Genomic DNA, 14,802 nt, shown 5'->3' on the forward strand with positions numbered 1-14,802 from the left:
TTGATGTTTCATCGAGGCTTAATAACTTTACGTCCCTACATACTGCTCAGTTTTATTCGTGTAAAAATCCAGTAAATTCTCGGTTGTCGATGAATGAGAGCGCCCGCCGATGCGTGTTTTGTACAGTCAGTAAACATGACAAATTGTACTTCCGCCGCACTTTCGTGTGAAAGCGTACATCGAACTCAAACAATAGCTCTATAGTTTTTAAATATGTTTAAGATTGATAAATGTTTGAGAACATATTAAAAGCTAAGCTCAAAATATGAGAATAAAGCAGAAACAATCAGCAAAGTTACGATGACGCTTTCTTTAATCAACTTGGAATAACGATTTCGATTTTGTTGATCGAGTTAAAAAAACTCCTTGTCTATTTTCATTTTCGCAGTGTAAAACTTCACTATGCTTATGTTGAAGAAACACACATGATATTAGTAGCCTTTTTTGCATTCGTGAAATTTGTTGCAGCATCTCAACACAAAAGATAACGAAAGAAGTCTTTGTCAAGATTTGTTGACAATTGAAAACACTGACTCGGACTTGAAAGTGCACGAGCTGCACTCTGCAAATGAGCTAATTGTACGCGTCAGACTTTCCTTTCAAAAGCCTTTGCAAACTCACCAAACAAGCAGAGACAATAAGAAACCATCAAAACAGGTTTTGGTTATGATTAAACATTGTCTGAGAAACTCACAAATTAACTCGATACCAGAGTAGAGAGTTTTCTTGCTATATTCTTAAGCATACGCGTGAGCTTACAACTAGCGTGAGCAGATCTTATTATTCATTCCCAGCGCGAGATTGAAGTCTTGTTTTCGACCCTGAAAAACCCACCTTTTCCGTTAGCTCAGAGCATTAAACTACATATAAGCGTCCTGGTTCATATTCCCTGCCTTATTCCTTGCCATCGCTGTGAAAAATACGCAAGAGAATCTCTAACTCTCACCATTTGATCACGCAACGTGACAACATCCACGCGAGAGCCCCTGACATGTGCATGAATCCGCGCGGATATATGACGTCAGGATGGCGCAATTTGTTCTAAAAATAGAAAAATTGTCCCATATCATAGGTACGCGCGAATCCCGAGACTTACGGTCTCCGTCTCCGATTATGGCTCCTGCCCAAAGTTAAAAACGCGAGAGATCTTGGTAACACAGTACTTCATATTCCATGAATTCTAACTCGGGCTTTTCGACCTTCTCTGGTGTTTCCTTCCGCATTTATTGGAAGCACGCTGTTACAAGGGGCACCCAAAGCTACCCAACGATTCTCTCTCTACTGCTTAGCCTACCTGGAGTGCTTTGAAAGCTCTGTAGGTTAATTTTAGGCCGCGCTATAAAATTTTATCCGCTCCGTCATTCTGGGGTAACCTAAGTGCTCTCGAATTTATTTGGGCTTTTTTTGTCCATTTCCCGAAAACCTTATGTCACGGTCTTATTGCCTTTCCTAAAATCATAGCTGACCTTTTCTTGTACCCAAACGACATTTTATCAATCCGAAAACTACAGGCATTAGATTGCTCATATCACGAAAATTCGAGGTGACAGTTCACAAAAAAAATCAGAGAGGGCTAAAGGCCTTCCGAACAGAAAATTTTCCGAGACGATCCGTTGGGTTCCCCTAATTTACCATGATGGCACATCAATGCATCACTTGACTCTTCATCTTTTATTTTTACACAAGCGGTTTTTATCATTCAAAATAACTTCTGTACAAACTAGACTTTACTTATATTGACATAAAAAACAAATTCAACGCTATGACACAATACAAGAAATAGTTCAATTTCCAAGAAAACGTTCGTTCTATATACAGCTATGACGGTAATGATTGCTCAAGGCGGTAGAGGTATTCCTCTAGGGTCCGCTAAGGAAGGATCTTGCAAATTTTTCATTAACTGGCTGAGCCATCGTTTGGTGGAAGCATCATCCTTCAAACAGTTGGAAAATGTGCCATCCTTAAGCTGGTCAGGAAGGCATTGACGGAGAGCTTCACGAGCCCTAACGAGAAACAACAGAAGGGAAAAGAGGCTACCTCAACACGTAAAATAGACCAATAAGCATACTTCAATTTTGTATAGATGTACCATAAATTTATAGGTCTACACCAACGTTAAATGTTAAAAAGAACAATTATACTAGTAAAGGTGGCTCAGAGCTCTGGCCATGGTTTATTACAATGTATGTTGTGATATTGGGAAAGGCATATAACTCTTACAGTACTTCTCTCTGCCTAGGACAATAATGAATTGCTAGAATTTGTTAGGGTAGTCTAAAATAATGATTACGGGTAACCCATGATGGACAAACATCACATCCAGGGCGGGGGGATCACAAGATTCAAGATCAGTGACAACACTGACTCGCCCTGTTAGTTTAATGTAACCTTGTTGCAGAGATGTTGCCGACAAGAAACTAAATTACCAGATGTTGAAGTCATTTAATCCAACATTTGGAATATCTAACCTTGAAAGAAAGATTATAACCATATAGCTGCATCGTATTATTCTCTTTAATCTTAATTCTCTTAATCTTGGTATGACTATTAAATAAGATCTCTCCGACTCCGTTGCCTGGTTAACAATGGTTGTTGTCATTCTCAAGTGTCTTATGAAGCACCAAAATACAATCGTTTCTCACTTCCTGCCATGCTAACTTAGCATAATGCTACAGGATTCAGGTGTAAACATACCTAGGATTGTCTGAGAGGCGAAGGTAACATCTAACAACATGTTTCAGCAGCCTTGCTGATTGGTCCTTAGCTAAAGCTAACACCATTTTCCCCTAAAATTTACATGACAAAATCAATCAGTTAATGCTATACCTCAGTCTATAAATACATGTTATTACCAGGCAAAAAAAAATAAAAAAATAACTAAAATGTCTAGACCATGATTTGCTTTATAAAAGGACACATAACTAACAATGCCACATGCAACAATCAACAACTGTGACAAAATGACTTGCTGTTTGGCTTACCAGGATCATAGCCACATGGGAAAACCTCTCATATGTTTGGCAGATGTACGATAGCCCTGTCTCATCCAGAAGTATTTTTTGCAAAATGAATGTGGCTACCTATAACCAGAAACCACAGAAAAACTCCAGTAATTACAAAAACAGCAGACATGTGCAGTCGAGCCCCTTAATGGCAGACCACTTTTTTGGTCCCACTGGACAGTCTATACATTCACTCATATCTCTCCACAACAGCAACAGCCACTATAAATTGTCTCAATTGCCCATAATTGTCTCCTCTCTACAACAGCTTTCCTCTGTCTCAAAGGTGGCCGTTACTGAGAGGTTCAGCTCTATTTACAAATACTTTAAAGCTCAGGGGAAAGTCATTTAATTCTTGTAAATTAATGTGAACAATGTGTGCCAATTGGAAACTGCTACAATGTGCCAGTAAGACTAAATCTTTAGAATTTACATCACTTACAGTTTTTGAGAGTTCACTGCCAGATTCCATGATCCTCAAGCATAAAGGAATAATCTCTGTTGTGAGAAGGAAATTTATAACTTCTGCTTCATCAGTCTGTAAAGCAACAAGACATCTGTCAGTATGCTATTCAAGAGAAGTAAACAATGAATAATGTTGACTGATACGTGTTCAGTACCTTGACTAGTGCTCCTACAACTCCCAGACTTGTTAATCTTAGGTATTCAAATGGTCTTGTTTTACTTGTGGTGTGAAGGAATGGATACAGAAACAGAGGAATGTGTGCTAAAGATCAAGATCAATTCATCAAATTAGATCAATCAAAACAGCTTCTAGAAATTAACTTCATAATTTATCAAGGCTATAAAACAAATCATTCCTGCCTACATGTATCACATCAAATGCTTCGGGTGGTATAATTTATTAGGAACATTGGACCTAAAAATACAATTCAGCAGCCCCTCTGGTTGCCAGCAGCAATTTCCAGGTAGAATGAACTGGGGACCCTAAAAGTTCAGGTAAGACTGTAATACAAAGGAGTCTTAATGGATTACAAAGTACAAAGTTGAAAAACAGAACACATTATTTTATAACAAGTTTATTTTAATATTGGACCATCTTTCTTTACATTTCCTTAGCTCTCACTCTGAAGAAGAATTCTGAGCCAATTTGATGAATGTGTCTGTGCCCCCTCATCAAAATTGTGATTACTCTTGTCAGCTAATTTCACCAGCTGATCCAGCTGAAATTTGACCTGAAAACAATGATTTGGGGTAACTTTGGTGGTGCCAAGGGCAGAAAAGGGCCAGTTTAATGGTTTATGAGCTACATCCCTGATAAACTCTCTCTCACACTCTAACTAGTTTCAGTTCACATGGTGCTATTGATCACTGAAGAGCTAACATGGCCTTTTCCTGGATAGAGAGATCACAAGTCATATAAATAAACTATTACCTTGAAGGAATGCTGATCTAGTTTCAGGATGAGAAGCAACACACTGCAGAAGAGCTAGTGCATTACACACACGATTTGACTGGTGAGCCTGGAAAATAAAGAAGAACTAAAATTAATTTTTATGCTAAGAAGATTTTCCACAATAAAAACAAACAGAAAAAGGGATTTTTCATGAAGGAATGTTTTGTCTCCTTATACATGTACACGTATGCAACAAAGCTTTCCTATCATAATTGTAAATGACTTACTGTAAGGTTAGGAGGGTTTATGACTGGATAAATATTAACTATTTCTTGAAGCAATGCTGCAATGGTTCCTGCAAAGAAAAAGCAATGTAATATTATGAGAATAAACTTGTTTGATTATGTAAAACTTACAGTACAGTGCTGGAAATATTAAGTTTATTATTGGTTAGGCTAATTTTTTGTTTGAATAAAAAAAAATGGAAAACCATGGCATTGTGAAATTGGTCCATTAGTACAGTGGGAATGCCTTAGTATGATTAGTTAGAAGTAACTGTAATACACATGATTGCTAAATAGCCTTGTAGAAGCAGTTCATCGTGTGGGATATGCCACTAAGTAGAAAACCCTTAAAATCACTAATCGTTGGATAGTCAATGTAAAATGGGAAGTTTCTATTAAATAAATTGTATAATCAATTGCATCATGGTCTGGGAGGACATTTACTTCCACTATTATGTGAAGCGGGAGGATCAGTGGATTTTGCAGCCATGACCCACAACCCACTGAACCACGCAACCAAACCTACAACCCACAAGCCCCCACCCATGGCCACCTACCATTAGGCAACCTCTAAAATATTAGTCAGTAATTTCACACATTTGGTCAGACAATGTCCAATCACTGACTGTTATTTCCAGCACATACATAACACTGTGCACTAGTTAAGAATAACTATCAGATGGAGGGTTGGACATTTTTACCAAAAGTTAATGGATAAATATTTGTTTTAAGCTTACCAAATGAATGCCACAGCATAGGTGCCAGGTCAGGAACAACTTCTCTTTTTTTGCTAAAACACAAAAATTCATCTAACTATTTCAAATGGTAATTTGCACATTTAAAAGAAGTAAAAGACAAATAAGACAAACATTTGTATCAAAAGAATATGCATCATTCTAAAACTGTGAAAGTATTGTATTTTATTGACGATTCAAAATCTACATACATGTATGAAAAACACTAGCCAAAATGTCATGCCTGGAAAGGTGAATGTAAGTGTACCAGTCTTCTGATAACCTCTGTTAACATTACACATGACTAACACTACTTTAATACACCTGGACATAATGAGTAGATAAAGTGTATTACACAGTGTTTCGGCCAGAAAATTTTACTCGAGGGCCAAAGTGACCCCTGAAAATCTTTTTTAGGGGCCAATTTTTTAGGAAAGGGGCCAATAAATTGAAAGCTACAGAAGGGAAAAATGCACCAGGGTACCAAGGAAAATAACGCAGTTTATTAGGATCTATGATAAAATTTAATAAGTGATTTTTTTTGAATCAGATACTATTATGAAGGATCCGTGCATTACAAGAGAACAATCCTTAGGCATACATTAATTAGTCAATGATCAAGGGCTTGCAATGCATCATAGGGCGATTTCAAACACGGTCATCCATTTGGAAGTTTTCCGATGAGAGAGAATCAATACAGCAAAGCAAAAGGACAGATTGACTTCTTTTCTTATGTTAAATGTTTTAGAAGCAAAGATCTTTCAATATGATTTTCTAGAAGGACATAATGTGTGACAAAATAACCGTTATTGATTGTCAACACAGAGAAATGTAGTCACCATTATGCCGTATTATGGCGACTAAACCAGAATTTTTGGTTGCCAAGGATGAAATGCTTGTTGTGTTGGTGACTGTAACAAGCACAATTTCGAGCCCTTGGATGGCTTTTAAAATATTATGCCTGTGTTAAGCCTGCAGTCTTGTAAAAGGAAAGGGCCAAATTGGCCCTTTTTTTCGTTTTTCTGGGGGCCATCTCTGATTGTAACGCGGGATTCCCACAATGGCGCGCTCTGGCGGAAACACTGATTACATATACAAAAGATTAATGATCTTTGCTAGGCACATTCTTTGTTTTTACTTTATGATTAAGAAATTTGTAACCTCAAAGCATGATTGTTCACAGTATGATTAACATGTTTGTGGTGTGAATGTATCTTTAGTATAAAATTTAGAGAAAAACAACAAAAACATGACTGTCTTATGCCAGTTTAGTTTCTATATTGTAGTTTCCTCTCTCTTATTCATTAATCATACTGTAATTAGAAATAGAAGAGGGACAGTTACAATATTCACCAAAACAAATTTCACCCACACATCAAAACAAACAAGATCATTACATTGTACCATAATATTACAAAAAATTCATGTTACATTTTCTGATGTTACAAAATGAAACAGTCACTAATCAAATTATCAAATCTTTCCAGACTTTGCAACTCAAACCATGCTCAAACACACTACTACAATTGGGAGCTTTCTACTTGTGCTAACATCCAGGAAGCACTGACTACCTCCCACACACCACCTTTTATTAGCCATTAACTAAGTCAGATCACATTTAACTGCATGTAAAATTGACTTTCAATAAATTCATTCTCATGATGAGATAGAGGAATGCTTTACATACATGTAAGCAAAGACTACCTGTACCCTTTAGACTAATGACTTTTGGTTCACTAGCAGACTTTGTGAGAGATACACATGAACATATAGGCCTGTTATCTTATTATGCTGCACATTATTTACCTCAGTTCTAATAGAGCATGTTCTCTTGTATCAGGACTTGATAACTCAAGCACCCAAGTGTATATTTTCTCTCGTTCCATTTCAGACAGGTTTGATGACTGGGTAGGGTGAGTATGAGGAGGAAACCCTCTCTGCAAATGTAAAAATAAAACAATGTTTAAAACACTGTAAAAGTAAAAAAAAGGGGAAGAGTGGAGTACAACTTACAATGTATTTCAACAGAGATCCTACAGTTAATAGTTCTCTGATTACTTGATACAAAACATTAACACACAAGACACTACACGTACATGTATTTACCAGGGTGTGCAGACATAGAACATCAGTTCTCCTGCAGCTTGCTCCTGAGGCAAGTTGTATCTAGAGTACACACTCTACTACTAGCCCAACAGTCATTTTCACTAGCCTAGCTTATGTAATGTTAATTTTCTCAAATTTTAACTTGTAATAGCCTGCAGGTTGACACAATAAAAATAATGTTCAACAGAAAAGAAACCACTTATTCTTTAACCTTCACAATCTTGCTGAAAACTAATGCAGGCTAAAAATAAAACTCAAACAGCTAGAGAAGGCAGAAGAAATCACACGATCAACTTGTGGATTAAACCTTAGAAAGCTTTGTCAGAGCCAACAAAAACACGGCTGTCGAACTTCTTAAACTTGAGTTCGCAACCACTACGTGTACCTAACCAAATCTATAGCCAAGAACTTAAATTTAAGGCAGTTAAAATGCATACTAGCCTGTTGTCCAAGCTGATGCATCATATTTCTTCGCTCGTATTCAGTTCTGTGTCCGTTTTCTAAACACACCTTCTTTCCCAAAACGCTCACAAAAAGGCAAACATGGCGGCCCACGACAATCTCTGAGCCCTTGGTTGTTTTTGGTCAGCGGTGAACTTCCGGTCGGAGTACTGGGTACTAGTTAGCCACGAAGACAAGGACACGATTGATGTCACAGAATAATATGGGGTGAAATTTTTTCTTTTTCTGATCTTCAGTTCTCTGATTTTCCTTGTATAAAATGCAGGGGTTATGGAGCTTTATAGGGAAGATTGGAACTGGTGCTGCCCAGAATTTTCCATATGAAATCGGGGATAAAGTAGGGAAACTTGAAGACAAGTCTGTTTGGACATTACATGAGGGCAAAAAGAAAGTAAGTTAGTTTTTCGAATATCTTACTGATTTAATATGCCTTGAAATTCACAAATAATAAGCAGTATTACCTTTTTTTAAGGGCACTGGAGAAACTGTGTCAGTGTTTGTTCACGATGTCAAGTCATCTTCTGAAGATAAGGTACTTGTCTATGAATTACATTAAAACCGATTAAAATTAACATAATAAGTTACATGTAAGCTTAATTAATATTTAGTCAGTTCCTTTGGCGGGACGGACCCATAAATATAAAAGGGTACCTTATAATTTTTCTTTCCCAGTGTAACCTGATGTATTTCTTAGTGCATTCAATTTTTCCCCAGCTTTAGAGACATCTTACATTTGCCTGGAGAAATACCATTATACTTATGATGCAGCTCTATTAAACATGGGTGCAATGTTTTTGATTGGTCATTACTTATACATAAAAATCATAACCATTTAGAGACACTGTACAGATCTTTGTAGAGCTACTGACATCATTAGGAAGCAGCTCTTAAGGTCTCAGATGTCAGATGAGTAGAGGAAGAATTGAATGTGTGGAGAATTTTTTAAAGCTCATTTTGAACTAACAATAATGTATTGGGAATTGTTGCCACTAGTGCAAATGGACGTACAGTTCAACTTGAAAAAATCCTTGATCCACCCTGGGGCACCCCTTATACTAGCATCATACTTTTAACCTCTCAATTGTCATAAGCTGGCACTTTGCCTAAACAGACACTACATGTATTTCATGTCCCAGGGGTTTCTGTTCAGATTGTGTAACATGTTATAACATATTGGACTGCTTGCATGATTTTTTAGATAATTATTGAAACATAGGCTCAAAAAAAACCTTGAATTCCAGCTTGGCATTGGGACAAGTACTGTAGCTATCAAATTTTACAATGTACTTGCCCTGGGCAAGTCTAGTTTTCTCTTTTAATGATTTCGTGGGCAGACGGCTGGCCTAATCCCTTGACCATCAGGTTAGTGGGAATGAAACGTTAGTGGCCCTGTGCCTCTCTCCACCCAGGTGTGTAAATGAGTATTGGTGAACTTAAAGGAGCTCAGTCACGGTATTTTGAGTTATTTTGGCCACATACAAAATTACCTTTAAATGGTAGGAAACCTGAAAATAACAGTTTAATAAGATAGAAAAACACCAAAGACATAATGATAAACCATAAAGGAACAAGGATGGCTAAGGATGGAGAAGATTGACACAGATTACAAACGACGAATTTGAAAAATTGAGGCTCAACTTTTCAATATGCACAAACAGTGACTGAGCCCCTTTAATGCTGGGGGTAGTCCTGCAATGGACTAGCATCCCATCTAGGAGGGGGAATACTTTTAGTCGCTTCATGCAACAGAAAGCAGGATAAGCTCCGGCCTAATGGGCCCCCTTGGCTCACGTGCAGGCTTAATCTTATCAGAAGAAGAATCTACTTACCCAGGACAACTGGAGACACTTTTTTCAAGTCCTGTGAAAATGGATGAATGAAAGTTTGACTTGAATCAAGCATTTGTCCAACATTCTCCAAACAGCATCCTTTATCAATACGATTTCATCTTTTTAGGGTATAAATAATAATGATTGTAAATTACATGCAAGTGTTACTACTAACAGTATAATCTCGCATGTTTGGCTGCTTCAAATAAATGATTATGTGGTTTATTAGTCTATACTGACCAAAGTTTCTTACAAGGTGAAAAAAATTGATCTATACAGTGTAGTGTATATAATATTACAGACCAATTCAGACCAAATAATTAAAATTTGCTTTTTAGGGGTATCATAAAATTGACAGGGCAATCATCTCAGGGGCTTTTGATTAAGATCTGTTTGTAACACATACAACTGTATGTGTCCCAGCCTGCAACCATCACTAACATCGGTTTCTTTTGACACATATGAATTGAAAGGAGTGGGTGGTAGGATATGATTTATTAATTATAAATTTTTGTTTTGTTGTATTTAACAACAGTTTTGCAATAAAGATTTTTTTGTGGAAGACTGGTAACAATCAATTATTACTCCACAGTTACCTCGTGATTGTTACTGAGTATTTACCTCTCAAAGGTTGCCTTCACCATCTTGAAAGGTGATGGGGGGGACAAGAAGTCCATGATTTGGTTTTGAATTTGCTCAACAATAGGTTTTTTTTTTTTTTTTCAAAGGTTCAAACTGCTAAGTTAGCACTCAGAAGACTGAAAACTCTTCGCCATCCTAATATCGTAAGATACATTGATGCACTTGAGGTGAGGATTAAGGAAATGTTACCACTGATGGCACTGTCTTAAATGTCTCCCTGTTATAACTACATTTACAGACAAACTTAGTTAAAATTCTATTGCTACATGAAGGTGTTTTATTTTCTAACCCTTAATGTGTAGAAACAATTATAACTGACATTTGAAAAGTTAAGACTTATTCTTGGTTTCTCCTACAAATCTCTTAAGTAAAAATTGCTGGTGAAGTTAATGATACAGTGGCTCATAATATTGTGTTTGTGTAGACATTATCTAAGATATTTCTATCACAGTCCACAGGGTTTGGATTTCTTTTGGTTTCAACTCTCCCACCCTGACTAAGGACTGGAAATTCCAATTAACTTGCATAATATGTACATTTTCACCAGGTTTCTATCAAGTTATAAACAATCCTGTGATACATGTAGTTTTGGAGAACTCATAAATGCTGCAAATTAAAACACTCACCTATGGCTTGTGTTCCCAATTTTGCAACATTCCTCATTTCCTTGAACTTCCCCTTATTTTAATCGATTGAACAATTAGATTATGAGCTCCAGATTTCTATCTTGTGGTAGCTGACTCGGGCACAGCCCGAGTCTGCTATCACGCATAGAAATCAAGAGCGAATAATCTAATTGTTTTAGTATAAATCTACCAGTCTTTCCAAACTTTATCTAAATCCTCTTCACAGAAGAAGCGGCCACCAGTTGGTCAATAAGCGTGCACTGCAACACAACTCACTATCCTGACAACAGAATAGACAGTGAGTGGCATAGGCAATCAGCGAATAGCATTCATGGTAGAACACTAGTAGGTTTATACTAAAACTGGATTGAAACACAGAAACAAAATGTTTACTATAGGATTTGTTAGATATTACTGGACTAGGGATAACTTTTCTTTTTCTTTCTTTTTTTCAGTCCGAAACAGTTATTTACCTGGTTACAGAACCTGTGCGGCCATTAGAAGTGCAACTTAATGATGATGACAACTCTAAGTCTGACCTGGCCATCTCTTGGGGATTACATCAAATAACAGTATGTGTGCTTAACTTTGTGTATGCTTATACCATTAATATTTCCACTCAACAATGTGTGGTTTTAGTTTTGACCTTCCTTTGACAATCCCCATGCTTTTTGTGTGTATATTTCTTTTGCTTCGACAAAACAAAATATCATTTAATGATAGTAAGAGCAAAATAAATGCTACGTTCATGCTGGTGGTTAAACTAAACCTGTCCATTAATTTTTTTCTTATACGTAACATTTACATCTGGATCATTTACATCTTTCTTCTCTTAACCTTGGGAGAATTTTGCTGGAAGTAGGAAACAAATTCTGAATTAACTTATTACTTGTTATCTTAATTTTCTGCAAGAGGACACAAATCTTGCAGAATATCTGTAACAGAGCTCGACTTTGTGACCGCTGGTGTCGCTAATGGGACCAAATTTTTGTCACTGGCAACTAACTTTTCATGCTTTTCACTGAAATACTTTTGCTGGTGACTAAATCTGAAAACTTAGGGGCTAGCTGACCCCAAGGTTTTTGCCTGAAAGTTGAACCCTGTATAAGTGACCAAAAAGTATGACTTTAATTTATAACTATAGTTTTATGACTTTTTGTCTGAACTGCACATCACATGCTTACTGCCCATTGATAATGTTGTCTCCTCAAAGAAGAGCAGTGCAGTACATTTATTAACTGTATATGTTTTCAAGCTCAATTTTGGAGATCATTAAAAACTTTTTGTCCATAATTGTGATGGTACAGTGTAGATTTCACTTTTTCTGAATTTTAGGCTGGCCTCAGCTTCCTCACAAATGACTGCAGTTTAATTCATGGTAATGTGTGCATGGCATCAGTATTTGTGGATGTTGCAGGGGAGTGGAAGCTTGGTGGAGTAGAATACCTGAAGCCTGTTGATCCACCTCCTAACACTGAAGAACCTGATCTACCTCGTCTACCAGTGCTACAAGTCTATGAACCTCCTGAGGGAAGAAAATTTAGTAAAGGCAACAAAAAGATTGAAAAATGGTTAGCCCTCGCAATTATTATTTTATGAAACATTCAGTACTGTAAGCTGTGCTTTCAGTTGATTTACCATTCTGTAACTCCTCCTCCTCCTCCTCCTCCTCCATCTACATGTAGTCACCTACCCCCCCCCTTCTCCTCTCTCCTCTCTTCTTCATTCACACCACCCCTTCCTTATTCACCTTTCCTTCCTCCTCGTGATTCACATCCACATCCTCCTCTTGTTTCTTGCCCTCTTTCCCTTCCACTTCTTCCTTATCCTTGTTTTCCCCACCTCCTCCTTTCATTCCCATCTCCTCTTCCTTGTCCATCTCCTCCTCCTTCTGTTCCTCCTCATCCTCATCCTCCTTCTCTTCCAACATGACCACCACCACCACCTCTTTATTCTAAGTACAGTTACTGTAGAACATTGTCCTAGTCAAAACATGATATTTATTTAGCTTTAGAGGGTGAACATACATGTAAAGTTTGTTTTCAAGCCTGCAGAGTGTGGAGCTCTGCCTTGCTCGACTAATGCTTGGCTATTCTCCAGTCTCTGAACTTTGTAGAAGTGTTGCTGCTCCTTTGCAGTGACAATAATGGTGCAATAGCCCACTTGCAACAGCATTTTTGCTGTAATGCTCATCTAGCAATTTTGTTGATACTTACCTGTATTTATACTCATGGCACTGTCTAAGAAAAGGCTCCTGCATAAGAACACAACACACAGGGTGCTTTCCATTATGTCAGAGTGACCAGTCAGAGACCAGTGGGAAATGGAACCACATTTTCTGATTTTCTGATCAAACCAGGCCAACCAAGAGGAATGGTTCTTACCATTTTTTATTCCTCTTCCAGATTCCCTAGACGTAAGTGAAGAGAAGTAGGGCAATGAAATGGTTTGTCAAAAATGGAACAGTAAATTTTGGTCAGAATATTCCAACCAAAATAAGTGGACAACTTTCAGAGGTGATCCTGAATATTCCAGTCAGAAAGAACTGAAAAGGACCTCTCTGTTTGATTTCCTACCGAAATTTCCAGAATCTTTGGCATAATGGAAAGCGCCCACAGATTCAAGCCAGATCTGACACCATCTAATCCAGAGATCAGTGTACTGTCAGGTCTTGATACATGTACCTCCTAAAAATTAAATTTAATGTACTGTGTTGTAACATTTGATAAATATTCCATTTATGAACTTGTACAAGATTCCTTGGCTATCGATTCACTGTTTTTCTAATCCAAAATTGACACCTTGCAGGTCAGCAGATATGTGGGGTCTTGGATGTTTAATATGGGAAGTCTTCAATGGCTCTTTGTCCAGAACAGGTTCCCTGAAGTCTGTTGGCAAGATTCCAAAGAGTCTTGTGCCAGATTATGTACAGCTTGTGGGTGCCAACCCTAAGAGCAGACCAAACCCTGCAAAATTTCTACAGGAATGTCGAGCACATGGGCATTACCTCAAAAATAGCTTTGTCGATGCAAACTTATTCCTGCAAGAGTTACAGGTTTGTTTGTTGTGTTTATGCTGAAAGAATGCTGCAGTCACATACCTTTTGAGCATTGCATGTACCATATATGTAGTTATGCGAGTCGATTGAATTACTCGCTTGAGTAAGGAAACCAGTGCTTCCTCTGATCATCATGTCAGTTACTTGTGACTACTAGACTAAGTTCATTGTTCCATTTCAGGTCATGTCATTTACTTCTGCTTTAAAATGTTAATCATTCTTCCACTTGAGGTGTAAATAATTATTTTAAGACATCATTTCATTGGTCTATAAGGGTGTAGACCTTTGCACTGATCAGACTTCACTCAGCTTGGGTCAAATGTACTGCTTGTAAACTTTTCAAAATGTCTGAAATCCTCCACCTACATGGTAAAAGTGAATTAAAATTGCACCCACTGGAAGGTTGAATTTTTTGTGCAGCATATGCATAGGGAATTAATAGTGAAATGTTGTCTATCAATCAGTACTGACGTTAACAGTCTATTGGATAGGTTTAAACTTAGTTTGCCACTGCTCTTCTTATTAATAATGTTTTGCATTTTTTTGTCTTGAAACTCTCACTAATCTCTAACAAACTTTAAAGGAGCTCAGTCACAGTGTTTTGTCTCTTTTTTTTTTTGGCCGTGTACAAAATCTCCTTTAAGTGGAAGGAAACCTGAAAATAATAGTTTACTAAAATAGAAAAACATCAAAGAGATAGCA

General features: G+C 37.3%; 2 protein-coding genes across 3 annotated transcripts in view; one reads left to right on the forward strand and one right to left on the reverse strand.

Annotated features, from left to right (window-relative positions):
- Positions 1 to 714: 714 nt before the first annotated feature.
- On the reverse strand, positions 715 to 8,062 carry LOC110057202 (CCR4-NOT transcription complex subunit 9-like). The gene is made up of 10 exons (XM_020763785.2): positions 7,925 to 8,062; positions 7,184 to 7,314; positions 5,381 to 5,433; positions 4,647 to 4,714; positions 4,399 to 4,486; positions 3,623 to 3,729; positions 3,445 to 3,540; positions 2,982 to 3,080; positions 2,695 to 2,786; positions 715 to 2,003 (listed from the first exon to the last, which is right to left on the reverse strand). Exons 1-10 carry the CDS (start codon positions 7,946 to 7,948, stop codon positions 1,838 to 1,840), a joined length of 924 nt encoding a protein of 307 aa, XP_020619444.1. The 5' UTR covers positions 7,949 to 8,062; the 3' UTR covers positions 715 to 1,837.
- Positions 8,063 to 8,086: 24 nt separating this feature from the next.
- LOC110057195 (N-terminal kinase-like protein) overlaps positions 8,087 to 14,802 on the forward strand; it is an 18,794-nt gene continuing 12,078 nt past the window's right edge. For both annotated transcript variants that reach the window (XM_089292617.1, XM_089292618.1), the window contains exons 1-6: positions 8,087 to 8,336; positions 8,418 to 8,477; positions 10,503 to 10,583; positions 11,498 to 11,614; positions 12,378 to 12,613; positions 13,851 to 14,097. In XM_089292617.1, coding sequence (XP_089148743.1) covers positions 8,205 to 8,336; positions 8,418 to 8,477; positions 10,503 to 10,583; positions 11,498 to 11,614; positions 12,378 to 12,613; positions 13,851 to 14,097 — 873 coding nt within the window. In that variant the 5' untranslated portion in view covers positions 8,087 to 8,204. The remainder of the gene's footprint in view (positions 8,337 to 8,417; positions 8,478 to 10,502; positions 10,584 to 11,497; positions 11,615 to 12,377; positions 12,614 to 13,850; positions 14,098 to 14,802) is intronic.

The sequence above is a fragment of the Orbicella faveolata genome, unplaced genomic scaffold (assembly GCF_042242905.1).
Source record: "Orbicella faveolata isolate gen_17 unplaced genomic scaffold, um_ofav_v1 contig_24, whole genome shotgun sequence".
In the NCBI taxonomy this organism is placed as follows: Eukaryota; Metazoa; Cnidaria; class Anthozoa; order Scleractinia; family Merulinidae; genus Orbicella; species Orbicella faveolata.

Excerpts from the sequence above, each read along its gene's own strand:
- LOC110057202 (XM_020763785.2), bottom strand. The coding sequence starts at position 7,948 with ATGATGCATCAGCTTGGACAACAG. Across the intron at positions 5,434-7,183 it reads CATGCTCTATTAGAACTGAG|CAAAAAAAGAGAAGTTGTTC; the intron begins GTAAATAATGTG and ends TTTGTGTTTTAG. Across the intron at positions 2,004-2,694 it reads CGCCTCTCAGACAATCCTAG|GGCTCGTGAAGCTCTCCGTC; the intron begins GTATGTTTACAC and ends GTTTCTCGTTAG.